The sequence below is a fragment of the Ictidomys tridecemlineatus genome, chromosome 4 (assembly GCF_052094955.1).
Source record: "Ictidomys tridecemlineatus isolate mIctTri1 chromosome 4, mIctTri1.hap1, whole genome shotgun sequence".
In the NCBI taxonomy this organism is placed as follows: Eukaryota; Metazoa; Chordata; class Mammalia; order Rodentia; family Sciuridae; genus Ictidomys; species Ictidomys tridecemlineatus.
In genome coordinates, this window is record NC_135480.1 from 207,073,826 (window position 1) to 207,092,525 (window position 18,700).

Sequence of the window (18,700 nt, forward strand, 5' to 3'; positions counted from 1 at the left end):
GTGTGCAAGCTGCCTTGTTGGCGTACAGAATTGGATCACAGTAGTTGCTACAGGTGTCATCTGCTTTCAGGCAGATGCGGCAGGGTCAAATGTGGGTTTCTGTTGCATCAGATGGGTGGGGGGGTCGACTGTTGAGCCTTGACACAAACAGGTGATAAAGGACCAGACAGAGCGGAGTTAGAGTTCCCCAGGTTATCCTGCAGCTGACATTCATTCAGCCTGCCCTGCACCTAACAGGTCTGGCTCCTAAGAGTTCAAATCCTGTTTCACTTCACTTCCCAACTCTGTGGCTATAGGCACAGCTCACCTCTTGCAAGCCTGTGTCCTCTTTCTCTCTGAAATGCAGGTGTAGCAGCACAGACTCAGTGGCATTAAGAAGTAGATGATACCCAAGTACTGATTCCCGAACCATGTGATGTGCAACAGCAAGTTTTCCATTCATTAATGAAACATCCAAGACCTACTGGGAGCACCCAGGAGGCTGGAGCCCAAAGCCATCCAGGCAGAGCAAGGAGTTATGCAGAAGCTGCTAAGAGTCCAAGGGCAGTATTAGACTGACCAGAAGTGAGAAAGAGAGGAACCAACACACAAGGTGGTATTTTTATTTTAAATTTCATTACAAAAGTAGCAAAACAGACATAACAGAATTCAGGAAGAAGCCCTGGCAGGCTGCCTTGTGAGTGGGCCATCTGCTCACACAGCCTTCCCGAGGCAGGCAGTCTACACACAGCAGGCACATCTGTGCTTGGGGAAAGATGCAGTAAGCAGGTCTCTGCACAGGAGCCAAGGCTTAAGGGCTTGGCTACTGCTCTCCACTAAGCCCCCCCCCCCATTCTTTTTCTGTGTGTGTGTGTTGGGGGATTACTGAGGATTGAACCCAGGGGTGCTTCACCACTGAGCTGAGCTACATCCCCATTTTTTTTGCCAGGCTGGCCTTGAACTCACAATCCTGCTGCTTCAAGGCTCCTGAGTTGCTGGGGTTACAGATGTGCATACCATACCTAGCTCCCCTCCCAATTTTAAATACATTCACAGGTTGTCTTCCTGGTATCCTGCATTATCACTGCCCCACAGTCCAGGTCCTCAACAAGACCAACTTTCTCTGACCTGGTCAGTCAGGAAGGTAGCAGCTAGACATGGTGGGCCACCCTGAACAACTTTCCCCAACTGTCCTGGGGCTGACCCTGGCTTGGCCAGTTAAAGGAGGCCACAGGGGGTCCTAGAGTACTCAACTGGAAGTGGAGGCTGAGAGAAACAGGGCTATGGTGAACATCCAGGGCAGAACCCTGGATTTGTTCCTGATGAACTAGGGGTCCTGGGAGAGTGGCCCTGAGAAGCTCAGGCATGCTCTGTGGGGCCAGAGCCACCAGTGTGTGAGTGGGCAGGGGCTGCAGCCTGCAGAGGGCCAACACCGGGCTCCGGGGACGCCAGCAGAGGGGCTGAGAGACCATCAGCGGAGTCTGTGTCGGGGTCCAGCCTCCAGTAAGCTTCGCACAGAGGCAGGTCATTAGCTTCGCAAAGACTTGAGCTTTTCCACCACCAGAAACCCCAGGGAGGGACAGGAGCAGGCAAGAGGAAAGCCAGGGGAGGGGAAAGCAAGATAGAAGCAGAGTTAAGAAAACATGAACACCACCCCAACTTGCCTTCCCTTCTATCTGTGGTTGCCCCTCTGCAGCAGGCCTGGCTGAGAGAGGGGCCACAGGGACCACCCTTGCATCCGAGAGGCTCAGCAGGCCCTCCAACTTTCAACTTGCTGAGCAATTCCTCATGGACGTCTCTGAAGGTCCCCTCCCAGCCTGGGTGCCCATCCCCTCCCTGGCTAGGGAGGTCATCAGACTGTAAGGAGCCTTGACAACAGAGACCCTGCCTATGACTTGACCTAAACAGGATGATTATCGGGAAAACAGGCCCTGCACCTCCCCACACTGCTTCTCCGGCCTTAAGACTTGCTGGGCTCTGTGTGGTTTCCCACCTCGCAGGGAATACTTGAGGCAAGGAGTGGCTCATCAGTCCTGGCAGGAACCACTCAGAGCAAGGTCGTGCCCACAGCTGTCTAAAATGCAGCGGCTCTGGCCTCTGCATCTGCCCTTAGCATTCAGGCTCAGAACCACCTGGGCACTGAGTGGCATCCCCAGGAGTGGAAAAGGAAGCAGAGCCAGAAAGAGCAAGCAGTGAGCAGACAGAGTGTAGGCAGGAGCAGCCCACGCGGAGGGAGGCCAGAGTGGCCAGCAGGTCACTAGGCACAGAGGAAGGAGAGGGGAGGATGAAACCCCCTGGCCCCGGCATGGCGAAGCCCAGATTGTTGAAGTGAACACTTAAGCAGAGGCCAGAGCTTCACCACAGGGACATGGGAAGGGCAGGCTGGCTGGAGAAGACAGGTTGCCTGTGGGAGAGACACAGAATGGCCCCATGGGCCATTTGACTCCGTAGCAAGGCCTCCGTGGGTCAGAAAGGAACATTTTATTTTTTAATTTTTTTTTTCATTGTACTGGAGGGTGGAACCCAGGGATGCTCTACCACTTAACTATAGCCCCAGTCCTTTCTTTTAAATCTTTGGATTTCTTTTCCTTAATATTGTATTAGTTGTTGATGGACATTTATTTATTTATATGTTGTGCTGAGATTCAAACACAGTGCCTCACACATGCTAAGCAACTGCTTTACCACTGAGCCACAACCCCATCCCCCCAGTTATTTTTGAGAGAGTCTCACTGAATTGCCAACACAGGCCTTGAACTTCGCATTCTCCTGACTCAGCCTCCCAAGTTGTGGGGATTACAGAAGTGTACCACTCACTATGCCATTACATTTTAAATTCATGAGCAGGGAGGGAGAAGGTTTAGTGGCTGGATTTCGAAACTGCTGGACTGAATCTTGACTTCCCAAGCTAGTGGGACAGAGCTGCAAGGCCCCTGTGTCTAGCCTGAGCTTCCCCCCATATCCATCACACTGGACTCTGATTTCTGTGGGACCCCTCAGGCTCACAGACTCAGGTGTTAGGATTCTGAGGGGCCCCATGCTGGCTAGGTTGATGGGTCCTGCTACTGCTGAGGCTGGCATGCAGGAGTCTCCAGCTCCATGAATAAGCCTGAGCAGACCAGATACCAGCACCCAAGCATGAGGCCCTGGCTGCTAAGGAAGTCTGCTGGCTCCTTCCTCCTCCCTGCCATGGCTGCCCCACCTCCACACCATGGGATTCAACAGCATTCACTTGTAGCTGCATCCTAAGGCAAATAGTGGCATTCTGGACATGGGTGTGGGCCTGTGGGACGCTGAGGGGCCAGCCCAGACTTGGCTGCCACATCTACATATGGATTCAAGAACCAAGAGCCACTAGGCCCAGCCCCTAGGACACTGTTCTCCAGACTCAACTTCCCCAACACCAGATGTCCTGTGATTCTCATCCCACTGCACTGAGGGAAAGACCAGGGCCCCGGCAGGTGGCTGTGAACTGTCTGTTGATTGATCATGCTGGCCAGGGACTCTGCTTTGGAACATGGGCAGCAGAGCCAAGACCAGGCACGTTTGTGAAAAAACAGAAAGACTTTCCAGGCTGGGCCAGGCCCAAGTAGGCAGGCTCCTTCCTGCACGGAGTCCAGCCCTATTTGTACCTGGACGAATAATACTCCTCCTCCAGCTCGTATAGGTCGATGGAGACCTCGTCCCTCAGGGTGATGAGCTTGCGGTCACACTCTTCCTGCAGAGCGCGCAGCTGCTGGTTTCGCTGGTCAATGGCCTCATTCACCGATGGGAAGTCGTTGAGGATCAGGAATTGCTTGAGATCAGACACCAGCTTCATCAGGGACTCTCCAGCCCGTACCTGCAGCATAGAATCAGGGTAGTCACAGGTTGAGGGTGACCCTGGACCAGTAGTGCCTCCCTGGGAAACTCAGCTTCTTTGTTTGCAAGGTGGGGACGACAGACCCAACCGCACAGGGTCATCTGTGAAGCTGACCCGCCTTGAACAGCACATGAGATAAGCTTTCTCCCCAAAACTTCCCATCAACCTCTGGTTTCTACCCCTACAGGACCCATCTCCAATCTGACCAGTCAGGCACAAGCACATCCTGCTTATCCAACTCAACCCCATAGAGAAGCCTATATCCTATTTTGCCTCCTGCCCTACTCTTCCCTGGGAAGCACAGCCACCAGTTGGGCAGGATTCCTAGGGGGCCTTTTCCCACACTCATCCATGGGCACACCTGCAGAAACTCTGGCTAGCTGGGTTTCCCCACGACTCCAGGAGGATCACATTGCACAGACAGCTGGTCCACTCGACAATGTGCCTTTTCAATCTGGACTCAGGCAACTTTCACATCAGCAGCATCTCTATCTTCCTGGCCCCCAAAGTCACAGAATGGACTTAGCAGACTACCCACCTTGCCCCTTCCCAGCAGCTCTCTTGGGGACAATCTCCTGAGAAGTGATTTGCCCGACCCCATTCTCAAAAGCTGCCAACAGATGAGACCCAGCACCCCTGCATTGTCCTTCTGTTGCAGGTAGAAAGAGGGCAGAAGAACTATACTCCAACCACAAACCCATGACCCTCTGGAGTCCCAGTCGTGCTCTCCACATAACTCACGATGTTGGCAGCCCGCACGTGCATCTCGTAATTGTCCTGTTCACCCTGAGTAGCCCGAGACACCTGCGTCTCATCCTCAATCTGGGGGCAAACAAAAAAGAATCAGTCCAGTTGGCAGTCATGGAGTCCCCACTGCTGGCCTGACCTGGCTTCCCATACCCACATTGCTAGAGTGTATCCTGCCTTCTACCACTTGGTGCTGGTGCTCTAATCACGAGATTCAATGAACTCTCTGTTCTTTTCTATGGAAGACAACTGGCACTTTCTCCAAGACAAACGGACACTGCCAGATGTAGAGAGGTGTCTTAACTAACTTGGCCAAGATTTTTCCCCCCTCCCCCTGTTCTGGAAACTACCACTATGCTATATCCCCAGCACCCTGCGCCCTTTAACTATTTTAGTTGTCAATGGACCTTTATTTTATTTATTTACATACGGTGCTGAGAAATTAACCCAGTGCCTCACACATGCTAGGCAAGTGCTCCACCATTGAGCCACAATCCCAGCCCTTTTTATTTTATGTTTTGAGACACAGTCCTGCTAAATTGCTCAGGCTGGCCTCAAACTTGCAATCCTCCTACCTCAGCTTCCCGAGTATCTGGGATTACAGGCATGCACTATTATACGCAGCCTTGGCCAGAACTTTTTTGGGGTGTAAAACCCTGTTTGCCAGAGATTAGTGTCACTTGATGACACTAAACAAACTGTTGGAACTACAGAATAAAGGATGAAGAATGTTTTAAGTGTCCATTTCCTGAATGTCAGGCCTCACATTAAGCACCACTGGTTGACCATTTTCTCTCACGAAACTTCACAGGAGCTGTGCTGCTGTTCCTGCTTACAGACAGGTAACCTTGATGCTGGGATAGACCTCACTGAGCCCAAGCTGTCTCAGAAATAAACTGAGGAACCAGGAGGCCAGCTCAGCATTGCTGGCTCTAAAGTCCTGGCTGTCACCCTGGGCATGGCTTCTGACAAGCCTTGTGAGGGACAGGGCAGGGCAAGGGTGTTAGGACACCCTCAACAATAAGAGCCAGACCTCCTGAGACACTCCTGGCTCTGCTATTATTGGCCAAGTGATTGGGCAAATTGCTGAGAACTCTGGATGTTAGTTTCCTCCTCTGAATGTGGAAAGGACAAGGGCCCTTGCCTCAGAGTCCTTACAAAGATTGCACAGAACAGCATAGAGTCCTCAGCACAACCTGACATGGTGCTAAATTAACTCCCATCATTACTATTACTGACCAAGCCAGCCACTTCTGCAGAGGTCTGGAAAGATCCCGCTCCATGTGGTGCTACTGCAGCAGTCAGTGGACTTACCTGACCCTGGCAAGACACTGACTGCTTTGCCTGCCTGGAGAGGTGCCCCGCCCCCCTTTTTGCCTGCCTGCCACCTGTTCACACTCACTAGCAACAGCTACAGAGTCTGGGTCACTTGCTCTGTGCCAGACCCTGTGATAACTACTTTATACAGATAAATTAATCTAATCTCAAGGACCCACACCACAGAGGAAACTGAGGCACAGAGGCATGGGGTCTCCATCAAATCCACATGGCTAGTAAGCACTGGCCTTGGAAGCTCAGCAACTAGGCCAAAATTCCCTATTACTCTACCAAGGCTTGTAAGTATTTGGCTCATTTATTTATCTGTTGACACGTTTGTTACTACAGCACGCCACTCCAGCCCAAAACGTTTTCTCCACGGGGACAAAAACCTGTTCCCCGCAGCATCCCCACCCGTCACAGAGTGCAGCCCCCACAGACACGGGTGCTGGTCAAAAACCACTAAGCAGAGCGGCTCAGTCCCTGCTCTCCCTCGTTCTCTGGAGGCCAAGGCAGCATCCCCACCTTGGCGGTCTTGATGATCTCGGTGAAGTTGTCCATGATGGACTTGACATCATCCTTGAGCCGCTTGTTGTAAGACTGCAGCAGCGTCTCCTTGCTCTGGGGCAGGGCTCTCTGCTGGGCCATGGTCGGCCTCGGACGCGTAGCGGGGCCTGGCACCAGAAAGTACAGGACTGAACTTAGCCACCCTCGCCCAGCAGACCCGGATCCATCTCCGCAGGCGGGCTCCGCCGGGGCCGCGGCGCTCCTCGGGTGCACCTCTCTTCGCCCCAGCACCCGAGGCACCCACTGCCTGCCCCGGACCACGCGGACCACGCCGTTTGGGACTGGCATATGCGCCCCGCCGGCGGCGGCCGGCTCCTTCTCGGGCCCCCACCCGGGTCCCTCTGACCCTGCGCCCTCTTCCGCTCGCCGCGCTCACCACGGGCGACCGCCGGCGAAGGCCTGCGTGGCCTGGCCCGCAGCTCTTGTCACGCCGCCCAGCTCGATCACACACCGCAGACTCGGGCCTGGGCCGCGGGCCGCGAAGGAGCGGAGCCTCTGTGCAGTCGCGAAGGAAAGTCGGCCCGGCAACACAGGAGCCCACGCCTGCAAGAGCAACTCCCAGCCAGCTCTCAGCGGACGCCCGACCTGGGGCCGAGAGCGTCAGCCGCGCACGCGCCGCGCTAGGCCCTCCTCCCCCCCCCCCGCCCCCGACGGTAGACTTTAAGGAGTCCTGTCGCTTTAAGTTCGAAATCCCGCGAAGGCGCCGGCTATCGCGATATCTGAGGCCGCTTACTTATTACCCACAATTCTTTCTTCTTTCTCTCTCCTCCTGCCGACCAAGATGGTGAGTCGTGGTGCAACGTCTAGCCCCGGATCTGGGTCCGGGTTTCATCCGCCGTCATCCGCTTCGGGACACGGCTGCGCGGGTCCGCGGCTCCGCTCGGCGCTAGTGGAGCCCTACTGGAGCCCTATTGGGCTTGGCACAGAGGAGTTGGGCCAGCGGGGAGCATAGCGCCGCAGTGCGGGACTTGGGCGGGCCGAGGCTTAGGCGGCTACAGTTGCTGCCTCGGACTCCGCCTCCGAGCCACGCCGCGGAGCAGCCCGACCGTGCGGGTGTCCTGGGCCGAAGCGCACGTGGGGGGACGGGGGCGCGAGCAGTGCCGTGCGGGCCTGGGGGCGCGAGAGCGGCGCCGACTAACTGGCTCTTCCCCTGCGCAGCCGAAGGGAAAGAAGGCCAAGGGGAAGAAGGTGGCCCCGGCCCCCGCCGTGGTCAAGAAGCAGGAGGCTAAGAAGGTAGTGAACCCGCTCTTCGAGAAGAGGCCGAAGAACTTCGGCATCGGTGAGCGCAGGCGGCCCCGGGGGTGGGGCCCCCGCCGCCCCCAGGGAGCGGGCTGGTCCGCCGAGTGGTGCTGGGGGAGCTCCCGCTGTAGAGGGAAGGGGCGCTGTCTCCGGTCCGAGGCGTGTGCGTGCAGATGATGTGAAAGAATATTTGCTATCTGAAAGATGGTGATGACATTTAGACCACCAAGATCGCTGATGCACAGCACCCAGACCGGAGGCGGAAACCTGATACCAGTCAGCCTTACTGACAGTGTTGCCCTTTACTTCCCAGGACAGGACATCCAGCCCAAAAGGGACCTTACCCGCTTTGTAAAATGGCCCCGCTACATCCGGCTGCAGCGGCAAAGGGCTATTCTCTATAAGCGGCTGAAAGTGCCTCCTGCGATTAACCAGTTCACCCAGGCCTTGGACCGCCAAACAGGTGGGGCTCTGGGATGTACCAGCGTCCCTCCGAACAAGGAGCTGGCCTAACTGAAAAGATGTGACATGTGGCTCTAGAGTTTTTTTCTACTCAGTTCTTACGTAGTACTATTATTAAGGCATTTATGTTGTGTTACCTGAGCCTAACTGAAGAATGTTTTCCCAGCCACCCAGCTGCTTAAGCTTGCCCACAAGTACAGACCTGAGACCAAGCAGGAAAAGAAGCAGAGGCTGTTGGCCCGGGCTGAGAAGAAGGCTGCTGGCAAAGGGGATGTTCCCACAAAGAGACCACCTGTCCTTCGAGCAGGTGAATGGGCCTTTCTGTAGAGGGGGCAAAAAGTGGGGTAGCCTGTGCTATGATGCATCAGTTTCACCCGAAATCACTGTGAGGGTTGAAATCCGAGCTTTTTAACACTGAGTCACAGCTCATTACAATTGTTTTCTGTCACCAGAGCCATGTCTGAATGCTCACAGAGTGTTTGTGTTTTGCAGGGGTCAATACTGTCACCACCTTGGTGGAGAACAAGAAGGCTCAGCTGGTAGTGATCGCACATGATGTGGATCCCATCGAGGTGGGTTGGGCATATTTTTAAACAGATTACTGAAACCAGGGTGGAACAGGCTTAATGATGAGTCTGGCATAATAAGACCAAAGTGGGTGACAAGGATAGTCCCCTTAATTGAGGACAGCACTGACAAGTGATCCAGTTCATGCCTGGTTCTTGCAATGATGCAAGCCTTTTGCTGAATTAGACCTTGAAGTGCATATATACTTGAGCTTTTTAACTCTGAGCAATGACCAACCTAGATCTCTTAAGGGACTGTTTTGGTCAAAACACACTTTCCAGCCAGTGCTTTCTTCCAGCTGGTTGTCTTCCTGCCTGCTCTGTGTCGCAAGATGGGAGTCCCTTACTGCATCATCAAGGGGAAGGCTAGGCTGGGACGTCTGGTTCACAGGAAGACATGCACCACTGTTGCCTTCACACAGGTTAACTCGTAAGTGTAGCCCCAACCCCCAGTCCATTTGCTCCCTTAAGACATTTTAAGACCATTTTAGATTTTGGAGGATCATGAGTTCAAAGTCTGTCTCAGCAATGGCGAGGTGCTAAGTGACTCAAGTGAGACCCTGTCTAAATAAAATACAAAATAGGGCTTAGGGTGTGGCTCAGTGATAGTGTCCTTAAGTTCAATCCCCATAACCCTCTTCCATTAAAAAGACCAATGTTCTAGCTTAATGAACCTACATATTTCACCTTTTGCCTATGATGGTTAAGAATTTCTTCACCTGAATGAATCATGTGGTCATGTTATATCTGAGGCAAAAAGGCTTATTTGGAACTAAAAATGGAATTTGCTAAAGAGTAACTAAAACTGAAAGCCCACCTTTTCTCCCCCACCCAGGGAAGACAAAGGAGCTCTGGCTAAGTTGGTGGAAGCTATCAGAACCAACTACAATGACAGATATGATGAGGTAAGAAACTACCTAAGTACTCTTCTTGGGTGAATCGAGCTTTCAAGGGAGTGGCTGACTCAAGCAAACCAAAACTCCGAAGTGTTAATCCTTGGGAGATGGCAGGCCAAGCTGACTGCTTCTTTTTTCATTTCAGATCCGTCGCCACTGGGGAGGCAACGTTCTGGGTCCAAAATCTGTGGCTCGCATTGCCAAGCTGGAAAAGGCAAAGGCTAAAGAACTTGCCACTAAACTGGGATAAATGTATGCTGTTGCATTTCTGTACATAAAAATAATAAATTGTCCTTCATCCAGTGTCTTGGGCTGAAGGCAATAAACTTGTTTCAGGCAGTAGCAAGGGCATGCCCTGTAGCGTGAGAGCTTTAGAAATTGTGTAACTTGCATGAAAAGGCTGTATATAGCAGTAAAATGCTCAGAAACCAAGCCAGGGTTTTGTGATTGACCAGTCACTGTCTTATTTAAGGTAGCAATGAATGTGAGTCTATAAAGCATTTATTTATACTGATAATACATGATCCAGTAAAATCAAGTCTCTTGAGATGCCATCTATGCAGGGACCTTCTGATTATTTAGGGATCATTCTGTATTGACTTCTTCACATGCCAGGTGTCCGACGCAGGAATTTTTTAAACCACAGGTATGATGTAGCTGCACACAGTCCATACCTTAGGTTGAAAAAAAATCGTTAGGCTGTGAAGTGCACTAAAAAGAGGGGACCAGGGGCAGTGCAACTGACCAGGTAATGATGTACTGCATGTGTTCATTCCGCAGAGTGACTCTGGTTTGCCCTCCGATGGGTCCTCCAGGGACTGTGCTCTCTGCAAAGACAGTGGGCCCCTGTCCTCACCTCTGCTGCTTCCCAACAGCTAGCTGCCTTGGCACAGCCATCCTCAGGTTGTTACTTGACCCATAACCCATCACCCTTCAAGTGTTTCTTGGTGTCTTGCCCCACCCCTGAACACATACACACCCTAGAATACAGCAAAACCGGGCCAAGAAAAGGCAGGGATACTTATTCTGGGGGAGGGCTGGTCTCAACATACGGAAGTCAGCATCAATAAAAACAGGGTCTGCGCCTGTGACCCTAGCCATGGCCTCCAGGTCCCGGTAATGCCAATGGTTCCTTTCTGGATTATTCTCAGGAACAAAGGGCTTCCTGGTTTCTGTAAGCCTCACCATCCCGACTAGGTCCACTTCTCCTTCAACCTAAAAAGGAAGATGAGGTTCCTCTTTACAGGGGCTTGCAACAGGGAAATGACCAAAGACTCATATCCATCCCTTACCTGGCCTTTCTGCCGAGTTTCAGGATTCACTTTCTTCCTTGGGACAAACCCTCGGTTTACCAGAATAGTGACTCTAGGATAATAAAAAACACTTTCAAACACAGTAAAGTTTTTGCATAGGATTGTCGCTTGGGCACCTACAGCTTAGCTTTGGGACCAAGGAAAAATCCTTCATGTCTTTTTAGGGGTTTTGTAATACTGGGGATCTGGTTGAGGACTATCCATAGAGTACACTCCAGCAACCCCTTGTGCCCCTTCCTTGTGGGGTGGGTGATAACCAGGCATTTGACCACTGAGCCACATCCCCAGCCCTATCATGTATTATACATCCAGAGTCTCAGTGAGGTGCTTAGTGCCTCGCCTTGCTGAGACTGGCTTTGGTCCTGGGATTACAAGTCTGGCCCTAGTGCCTTTCTTGATGGGAAAATCTCCCCTCCTCCAACCACCACTCTCACTAGCCCTATTTGCAGTTTGTGGTGCACAGCCTGCTGTTGCTTTCCTTCCTTGTGCTCCACCCCAGCAGTATGCAACTGGTGATCCACATTACCATGGCCAGAGTTCAGGGATCATCTCTCCCACTGCAGCCCCCTCCTAACCAGGGTGGCCACTGAAGCAGCCCTGGCACACAACCTGCTGGTCATGCAGCTTTTGGGCACCACCCCAGAACTGGAACATGGACTAAACAGGAGCCCCAGGTATCTTAACGTGCACTCCTTTTTCTGGAAGTTCGTCCCATTTGCTACCTCAAGTGTTAACCTTCCCCACCTCAGCTCCCACTAAGCATTTGGGGGATTTTAACTGCCCTTCCTGTTGTGCTGTCCTACAGTGTGTTGGCTGCTGTTTGATTCTGCAGAGCTCATCTCGACGACAACTTCCCCTTCAGAGCTTACATACAGAACCTATTCAGTAATAAAATGAATTGACTAAGGATGTTCGTATTCTGACATGGCTTATTTCACATCAGAATAAGGGATTTCAAATTTAGCAGGGCACTGACACTTTCTGAGCATCTAGGATTTCAAGGTCTTACCAAGGGTAGGGGGCTGGAAGAACATGGTGATGAAAACTGATCTGCTTTGACTGCACCCAGCAGGCCAGTCAGCATCCCACATGGCCTACTCACCCCAGGTCGGTGCAGTGGAAGGGGGTGACTACATAGGCCCCACTCTCAGTTGAGGAAGAGATCCGACCAGCTTCCCGGGCCTCCCGGGCAGGATCCACCATGGTCCGGGGCATCATGTACAGCTCTTTGGAGTGATCAAAGTGCCCCCTGACCTTAACTGGCCTATACTCCAGATTTTGCAGTTCTATTGGACTACAGAAAGAGGAAAAAAGAGCTGTAGACAAGCAAGGTTTGGCGTAAAAATAAATCCTCTTAGAGTAGGTTGCAAACTACCACCCCACCAGGGCCAGACACAGTGAAGACTGCCGGGTCTTGCCCTCTACAGGGCCAGGTCCTCAGTTCTAGCCCTTTGTTGCCATGTGAGAATGTGAATCTGTGCCACCAGAGTAAAAGTTTTTATGAGAAGATGAAAAAGTGTTAATTCTTGTGTGACTATTTTATGTAAAATTAATAAAATATGATGTGGGACCCATGCCATCTGCAAGTCAAATACAGCACATTGTATCCACTTCAAATTCAACTTTGCTGCATAGATCCATCTCTCCAGGAGAGTATTTTCAAATGATGGGGAAAGGGCAGTAGAATCCTTCAGGCACTTTTCAAAATACTATCCTCATGGTGAGGCCTACATTATCTGCCTTCACCCACCAACTAAGAATCATTGCTAAAAGGGGCTGTCAGCACTGTGGGGAATCCCTCAAGACCTAAAAAATAGTGAAACCCAGCATCAAAAATAAGACTTTTCTATGTCTGGTGGCCTCAGATGGCTTCACAGGGATGGTCTATTGTTAACAGAAAGCCAAGCAGGACAGCTGATTTTGAGAACTCCTGTCTGAGGTCAGGGAAGTGATTGACAGCACAGGAAGGAGAAGTCAGAGTTCCACAGCTGATCTCAGTGATCACCCCATGGGCTGCCACACTCACTCTGCTGGCAGAGGGACGGGATCAGCCATAACTCTAGACTCTAATTCTGCAATCAATTTCAGCTTCCATTTCCGACGCTGGACCTACAGAAAGAGAGCATAAGCCAAGCAGATGGCAGTACCGTCAAAGGCTCAGGGCCATTTTAACTAGATGCCAGTCTTTACCTGCCAAGTCCCCAGGCCAAAGGCAGTCACAGGGATGAGAAGCAGAAACCACTGGAGAAAGGAGTCATCTTCCGTTTTTGTGGCAGGTGCTTCTGCCATAGAACTGCCACACCTGCTCGGCCCCCAGGCCACCCCTGGAGGGAGTTTTACAACACTGGCATGGGGTCAAAGCCTTAAAACAAATAGATCTGAGGCAGCCAATTCTTCAAGACTCCCAGTACCACCAGGAGGCGTGGCACAGGAGTAAACAACCTGCTGTAAGAAGCCAACAAGCAGCACCTTGTCCAGTCCAGCTCCAAACCCACAGCACACACTTGAGATGTCTGTTGACCAAATAAACGTGGTCTAGGGATCGATACTGGTTCTGCCACCAATTGTGACCATGTAACCATCCCACGTTTTAAAGGAGGGAACCAAGGAGTGCTCTACCACTAAGCTACATCTCTTGTCCTTTTTATTCATTTATATATTTTTTAGTTAATTATTTACTGGTACTGGGGATTGAACTCGGGGGCACTCGACCACTGAGCCACATCCCCAGCCCTATTTTGTATTTTAGAGACAGGGTCTCACTGAGTTGCTTAGTGCCTCACTTTTGCTGAGGCTGGCTTTGAACTCGAGATCCTCCTACCTCCGCCTCCGGAGCAGCTGGGATTACAGGCGTGAGCCACTGCGCCTGGCTCATTTATACTTTTATTTTGAAGCAGTTTCCTTAAATTGCTGAGGTTGGCCTCGAACTTACAATCTTCGCTGGGATCACACGTGTGCGCCGCTGCACCCAGCTTACCTAGTGCCTTTATATTCAGTATTGTGTTAGGACATATTCTGTGGCACTAACTTGCACTAGTCACATTAGTTCAAAATGTATTTAAAAGGCAGTTAATAAGCAGCTTGGCCAGGGGCTGTTGGCTTTGTGCTACATAGAGAAACGCGGCATAATCTTAGGACAGTTGTTCACAGTGCGGTCCTAGCTGCGTTTCGCCTGCACTGCACATCATAAATCTAAAGACGGAACTACGTGCACGGAAGGTACCGTAAGCCTTCAAGCTGGGAGACCGTGGAAGCCCGAGGCGCTGTCCGCGCCGCCCGCAGCCCCGTTGCAGCCCACCGCGCCCCTGCTCACCGGAGCGCGAGGCGACTGCGACGCGCGTCCAGGCAGCGCGGGCCGGGGCCTGCGGGAACAGCACGCTCGGGACGGCGAGGCGTCGCGCCCACCCCGCGCGGCCCTCCGCGCCCGTGTGTCCCGGCCCCACGTATACCGCTCGCAGCCCCAGCCACCGCGCCGCCGCCGCCGCCATCGCTCAAGTCGCTGCGGACGCTTCCGGGTCGGGAGCGTCTACTTCCGGAGCGGCAGCGATCGCTTCCGGAGCGTCCCCACGTTCTCGCCCAAGTGGTGCCTGCTGCAGTTCCGGCCATGGGCGAGCCGTCTGCAGACGTGCGAGCTTTCTTGCTTCAGCACCCAAGCCTGCGGCTGCTGCCCGGCGCAGACAGGGTCTGCGGGGAAGGAGGTACTGGAGGAAGGAGGGAGGGCCGGCGCGAAGGGAGCCCATCTCGCTGATCCCGCAGTCCACCCGCAGGTGCGCTGCGCCCTGACGGGCCACGAGCTGCCCTGCCGCCTGCCCGAGCTGCAGGTCTACACCCGCGGCAAGAAGTACCAGCGTCTGGCGCGCGCCCCCGCGGACTTCGACTACGCCGAGTTCGAGCCGCACGTCGTTCCTAGCAGCAAGCACCCGTAGGTGGCCGCCCAGAGCTCGCGCGCGCGGCCCCCGACGGGGCTGACCCGGCAGCCCTACCCTTTCCGTGCGGGAAACCTAGATGCTGCTGCACTGTGTGATTGAAATAGTCGTCACGGGAGGGTCCCGCTTTCGCTCCCGCTCCGGGAGCACCTTGCCAGGCAGTCTCCAGCTGCACCCCGCGCTGGAGCAGGGGTGCAGCCGGGCCTCTCTCTGCTCTGCGCTGGAGCAGGCTGCTGGGCCTCCCTCTGGTGAAAGAAGAGGTCACAGTCAGTGGGTTAGTGGCAGTTCCTGTATGTGGCCACAGTGGAGCAGCGTGGGTCTCAGTCTTTACTGTGAACTGCCCCCGCAAATTTTTCTTCTTGCCCATAGGCACCAGTTGTTCTGCAAACTCACCCTGCGCCACATCAACAAGTCCCCTGCGCACGTGCTGAGGCATACCCAAGGCCAGAGGTACCAGAGAGCCCTAAGGAGATGTAAGTCACCAGGTGTTTGCAGCACAAGCTCAGTCTTTGGATGCGTACCTGCCTCCCCTGGGACAGAGTGCTCCTTCTGGGCAGAAGCAGTGCGTCAGTCACCTTTCAATGATCCTTAGGTGAGGCTCCTGCCTGGTCCTGGCACAATGAGGAGAGGGACAGTGGCCCCTGATCTCATGGACTCCCAGGGTAGACCCATGCAAAGCCAGGAGGAGGCTGGGGAAAAAATTCAGAGTATGTGAAGGAAAATACTGAGGCCTGACGACCCTCTGGTTACTTTCCCAGCTGAGGCTGGAGCAGTGTTCCAGGCACAGCTCCAGGGCTGGCAGAGGCACTGGGAAGCTCTGATGGCCTCAGACCAGTGTGTGAGTAGGTTAGGCCACAGAGTCTTGGTGCCCTGGTCAGTATGGGAAGCTGGCACTAGTACCGGCAGTTGTGTGACCTGCAAAAATAGAGGGGCATGAGGTGACTGTAGCAAGCTGGTGCAGAGGATGGTGGCTTGGAGAAAGAAAAGGTATGGACCAGCCTTGTCTGTTTGGGGGACAGAGCCAGGTTAGGGAAGTGAGGGCACAGGAGGAAATCATAGCATCCTTAAGGCAGGAAATGTCTAAGCACTAGGTTTCCCCAGGGGCTGGAGAGCTCCTTTGCCTGTTTTGAATTCAGGATGGCTTAAGGAAGGAGGGTGCCAGCCTGGAGCTGGAGGAACTCACCTGGCCAGGGATTGCTGGCTTGAGCACCAGGGAGCCCCAGAGAGAGGAGGTCAAGGTAAGGGAACAAAAGTAGCCACCGTGTTTGATAGTCTAGAGGATTCTGGCAATCTTGATTAGGGCAGCTGAGGCTTGATGGGGGTAGAGCCAGGCTGGGGTGTTGTAGGGCAGGAGACAGGTGTAGGTGGGCCTCTGAAGCACAGCTGTAGAGCAGCAAGGAGGACGAGGTTTCAGGGGACCACGCCACCTCTTTCATGCTGGGGGTGGAATGGGAAGGTGAGAAAGCAGAGCCCACAAGTTTCTTGGAGCAGGCACTTTGTAGAAGCCAGGCCCAGAGAGGGCCGCCAGCCAGGTCTTGGACTTTTGTCTAGTCAGCTGTGCTAGCTACTGGGATGTGGGGGTTCCTGTGAGAGCAAGTTGTTGAAGGGATGGATGATGGAGCTGAGATGGGACTAGGATACAATGCAGCCACTTCAGGGCAGTCATTTTGGAACCAGGACCTGACCTGAGGAACTTGGAAGGAGATGCCATAGGCAGGTGCTCATGGTGATAAGGCCACTGTGGCCACAGGAAATAGTAGCAGAGAGGACGTAGAGAAAGGGCTCTGGAGGTGGCAGAAGCAAGCAGTGACGTTGCAGGCAGGGGACAGTGGGTGCTTGGTCCTCTCCATACACAAGGATCAGTTGGGGCAATCCCTGAACAGGGTTCATCCACAGGATCTCATCCTATTACCTAAGCTGGCCCAGGGCAGCAAGGGCCAGGTCCTTCAGGCCCCACCAGGGTGGGGCCCATGTGATACCAAGAGGGAGGACTTTAGTGCTGGTAGTAGACTAGGTTGCTGCTGTGGCAGCCTCACTGGGGCTCACCTTGGGCCTGCAGGATAAGTGCCAAGGCCTGGTAGACCTGTACAACCTTCTAGTCTTTGGGCCACTCCTCCTCCACACCTGGTCAGGCCTGAGCTGGGGCACACATGGGTTAGCCTTGTGCCCAAAGGACTGGGGCTGGGGAGGGTTCCCGAGTAAGCTGGCTTGTGTCCCAGATGAGGACTGTCAGAAGCAAGGTGTGGAATATGTCCCTGCCTGCCTGCTGCACAAGAAGAGGAGGGTGGAAAGCCAGGTGGACGGGAACCAGCCACCAGGCCTGAGAGAAGCCTTCTGGGAGCCTCTTTCCAGTGATGAGAGTGGAGCCCTGAGTGATGACAGCATGACAGACCTGTACCCACGTAAGTGGCACAGCCGTCCTTCACTCTGGCCTTGCAGCTCCTGACTTCCTGGCTCGTTCCCCCACCCCAAGTAGGCATCCTCCATGATCCTGGCCACCGCTCCCACCCTCACCCCCTAGAAGGTAGAGCTCCACTTGCAGTGGGCTCAGCCAAGTGCCTGTCCATCCCAGCGGAGCTCTTCACCAGAAAGGACCCAGGAGGACCTGAAGACCTGGATGGTGCTGATGCCTTTCTGACTGACCAAGAGAATGAGGAGCTGAAATCCCCAAGAATGAAGGGCACAGGGGACAGAAGAGAAGCTAAAGTGGACTTGAAGCGGAAAAAGGTAAGCTGTTACCTCTGGATGCACTGCCAATTTGTGCCAGAAGCAGCTTTCTCTAGTTGTGGTTTTGGTTTGTTTGAAATCTCAAGCTAATAATGTGTAAGAAAAGTGGGAGCCACTCTGGGGGGCAGGAGGGAGGGCAGTTGGCCCTCAGCCTGGATCTCTGGACGTTCTGCCCATGTGCTGCAGGGCAGAAGGGGCTCAGCTTTCACGTGCCCCTTCTTCTGCTATGAGGCAAGAGCCACAAGGGTGGAACTGCATGTGCTTCCCTTTCCCCGGCTCCATGCAGTGCTGCCTGACCATTAGTATAGGGCAACCATGGCAGAAAGGCTGTCTGCTCAGGCTAGTGGGGGCCAGGGTGGTACAGAGCCTCCCTGGGGGATCAGAAGCATCCATAACCAAATGCTCTGCTGTACCACAGAAGCACCTGCACTCACTGACCAAGAAGCTCAAGAACCATCACCACAAGCCCAAGAGCTTTGGCTCCTTCAAGCAGTCGGGTTAATAAAGGTTGTGGGGACAGCTTTTGGTGTCCTTGGAACTCTAAGTCTAGTCTCCAGCATCTTCCCTCTCCATTCATCCTAGTCTCCTGGCTTTGCTACCCCTGAAGCAGGGCTGAGGAACCTGCTTGGCACTGGGTGGGGTCCCATAACCAGGAGGCAGCAGGGACCCTGAGGGCAACTGCTCCCAGAGTGTGGTCTGCCAGTGTCCTTGGCAAAGCCTGGGGTTCCCAGCTCACTACAGCATCCTGAGGGCCCTGGCCAGCCTACAGACACCGCCACGGGATCACAGTGCATACCACAAATGCCATTGTTTATTTGATGTGTTTCCAAAATCAAAACGTTTTCAAACACAACTAAGATATAAAATACAGCATAAAAATGAGATTTATACCTATTCCCATATAAAGCAGAAGCATTTTCAGAGACTGTCTTGCTGAAATCCGTGGGTAAGCCGTGTTTCCTTTCCTCCCCCATCCTGGCCCAGCTCACTCAGGCAGCAGGGTGGAGGGTGGAGGCCACCCCTGCTGACCATGCACTTGGCTTCCTAGGTCTGCCCTATTCCACAAACCAGTGGCACCACAGGAACTGGTGTGGCCAAG

The 18,700-nt window shown here is 53.5% G+C and overlaps 4 protein-coding genes and 4 non-coding genes across 13 annotated transcripts; 6 read left to right on the forward strand and 2 right to left on the reverse strand.

The window, feature by feature from the left end:
• Positions 1 to 588: 588 nt before the first annotated feature.
• Positions 589 to 7,098, reverse strand: Med22 (mediator complex subunit 22). Its single transcript, XM_078048590.1, has 5 exons — positions 6,849 to 7,098; positions 6,431 to 6,579; positions 4,583 to 4,663; positions 3,612 to 3,820; positions 589 to 1,528 (listed from the first exon to the last, which is right to left on the reverse strand). Exons 2-5 carry the CDS (start codon positions 6,551 to 6,553, stop codon positions 1,339 to 1,341), a joined length of 603 nt encoding a protein of 200 aa, XP_077904716.1. The 5' UTR covers positions 6,554 to 6,579; positions 6,849 to 7,098; the 3' UTR covers positions 589 to 1,338.
• A 22-nt stretch (positions 7,099 to 7,120) lies between these two features.
• Rpl7a (ribosomal protein L7a) lies at positions 7,121 to 9,940 on the forward strand. The gene is made up of 8 exons (XM_078048588.1): positions 7,121 to 7,256; positions 7,631 to 7,751; positions 8,025 to 8,174; positions 8,340 to 8,480; positions 8,666 to 8,745; positions 9,039 to 9,169; positions 9,575 to 9,644; positions 9,781 to 9,940. Exons 1-8 carry the CDS (start codon positions 7,254 to 7,256, stop codon positions 9,883 to 9,885), a joined length of 801 nt encoding a protein of 266 aa, XP_077904714.1. The 5' UTR covers positions 7,121 to 7,253; the 3' UTR covers positions 9,886 to 9,940.
• LOC120890131 (small nucleolar RNA SNORD24) lies at positions 7,880 to 7,953 on the forward strand. The gene has a single exon (XR_005734381.1). It is a non-coding gene; the product is annotated as a small nucleolar RNA SNORD24 (small nucleolar RNA).
• On the forward strand, positions 8,525 to 8,597 carry LOC120890126 (small nucleolar RNA SNORD36). Its single transcript, XR_005734376.1, has one exon. It is a non-coding gene; the product is annotated as a small nucleolar RNA SNORD36 (small nucleolar RNA).
• LOC120890124 (small nucleolar RNA SNORD36) lies at positions 8,896 to 8,970 on the forward strand. The gene has a single exon (XR_005734374.1). It is a non-coding gene; the product is annotated as a small nucleolar RNA SNORD36 (small nucleolar RNA).
• LOC120890127 (small nucleolar RNA SNORD36) lies at positions 9,430 to 9,496 on the forward strand. The gene has a single exon (XR_005734377.1). It is a non-coding gene; the product is annotated as a small nucleolar RNA SNORD36 (small nucleolar RNA).
• A 178-nt stretch (positions 9,941 to 10,118) lies between the features above and the next one.
• Positions 10,119 to 14,569, reverse strand: Surf1 (SURF1 cytochrome c oxidase assembly factor). 5 transcript variants are annotated; one of them, XM_040286555.2, is made up of 8 exons: positions 14,398 to 14,569; positions 13,139 to 13,272; positions 12,975 to 13,057; positions 12,051 to 12,242; positions 10,928 to 11,000; positions 10,688 to 10,850; positions 10,381 to 10,462; positions 10,119 to 10,309 (listed from the first exon to the last, which is right to left on the reverse strand). In XM_040286555.2, the coding sequence occupies exons 1-8, from the start codon at positions 14,552 to 14,554 to the stop codon at positions 10,240 to 10,242; spliced, it is 954 nt and encodes a 317-aa protein (XP_040142489.2). In that variant the 5' UTR covers positions 14,555 to 14,569; the 3' UTR covers positions 10,119 to 10,239. The 5 variants fall into 5 exon arrangements, with proteins under 5 accessions (XP_040142489.2, XP_077904708.1, XP_077904709.1 ...); XM_078048582.1 differs by having other exon boundaries at positions 14,172 to 14,473; XM_078048583.1 differs by having other exon boundaries at positions 14,262 to 14,469.
• On the forward strand, positions 14,498 to 18,145 carry Surf2 (surfeit 2). 2 transcript variants are annotated; one of them, XM_005336967.5, is made up of 6 exons: positions 14,498 to 14,630; positions 14,716 to 14,870; positions 15,244 to 15,347; positions 17,094 to 17,276; positions 17,447 to 17,601; positions 18,020 to 18,145. In XM_005336967.5, the coding sequence occupies exons 1-6, from the start codon at positions 14,553 to 14,555 to the stop codon at positions 18,101 to 18,103; spliced, it is 759 nt and encodes a 252-aa protein (XP_005337024.2). In that variant the 5' UTR covers positions 14,498 to 14,552; the 3' UTR covers positions 18,104 to 18,145. The 2 variants fall into 2 exon arrangements, with proteins under 2 accessions (XP_005337024.2, XP_077904715.1); XM_078048589.1 differs by having other exon boundaries at positions 14,518 to 14,646.
• The last annotated feature ends 555 nt before the right edge of the window (positions 18,146 to 18,700 follow it).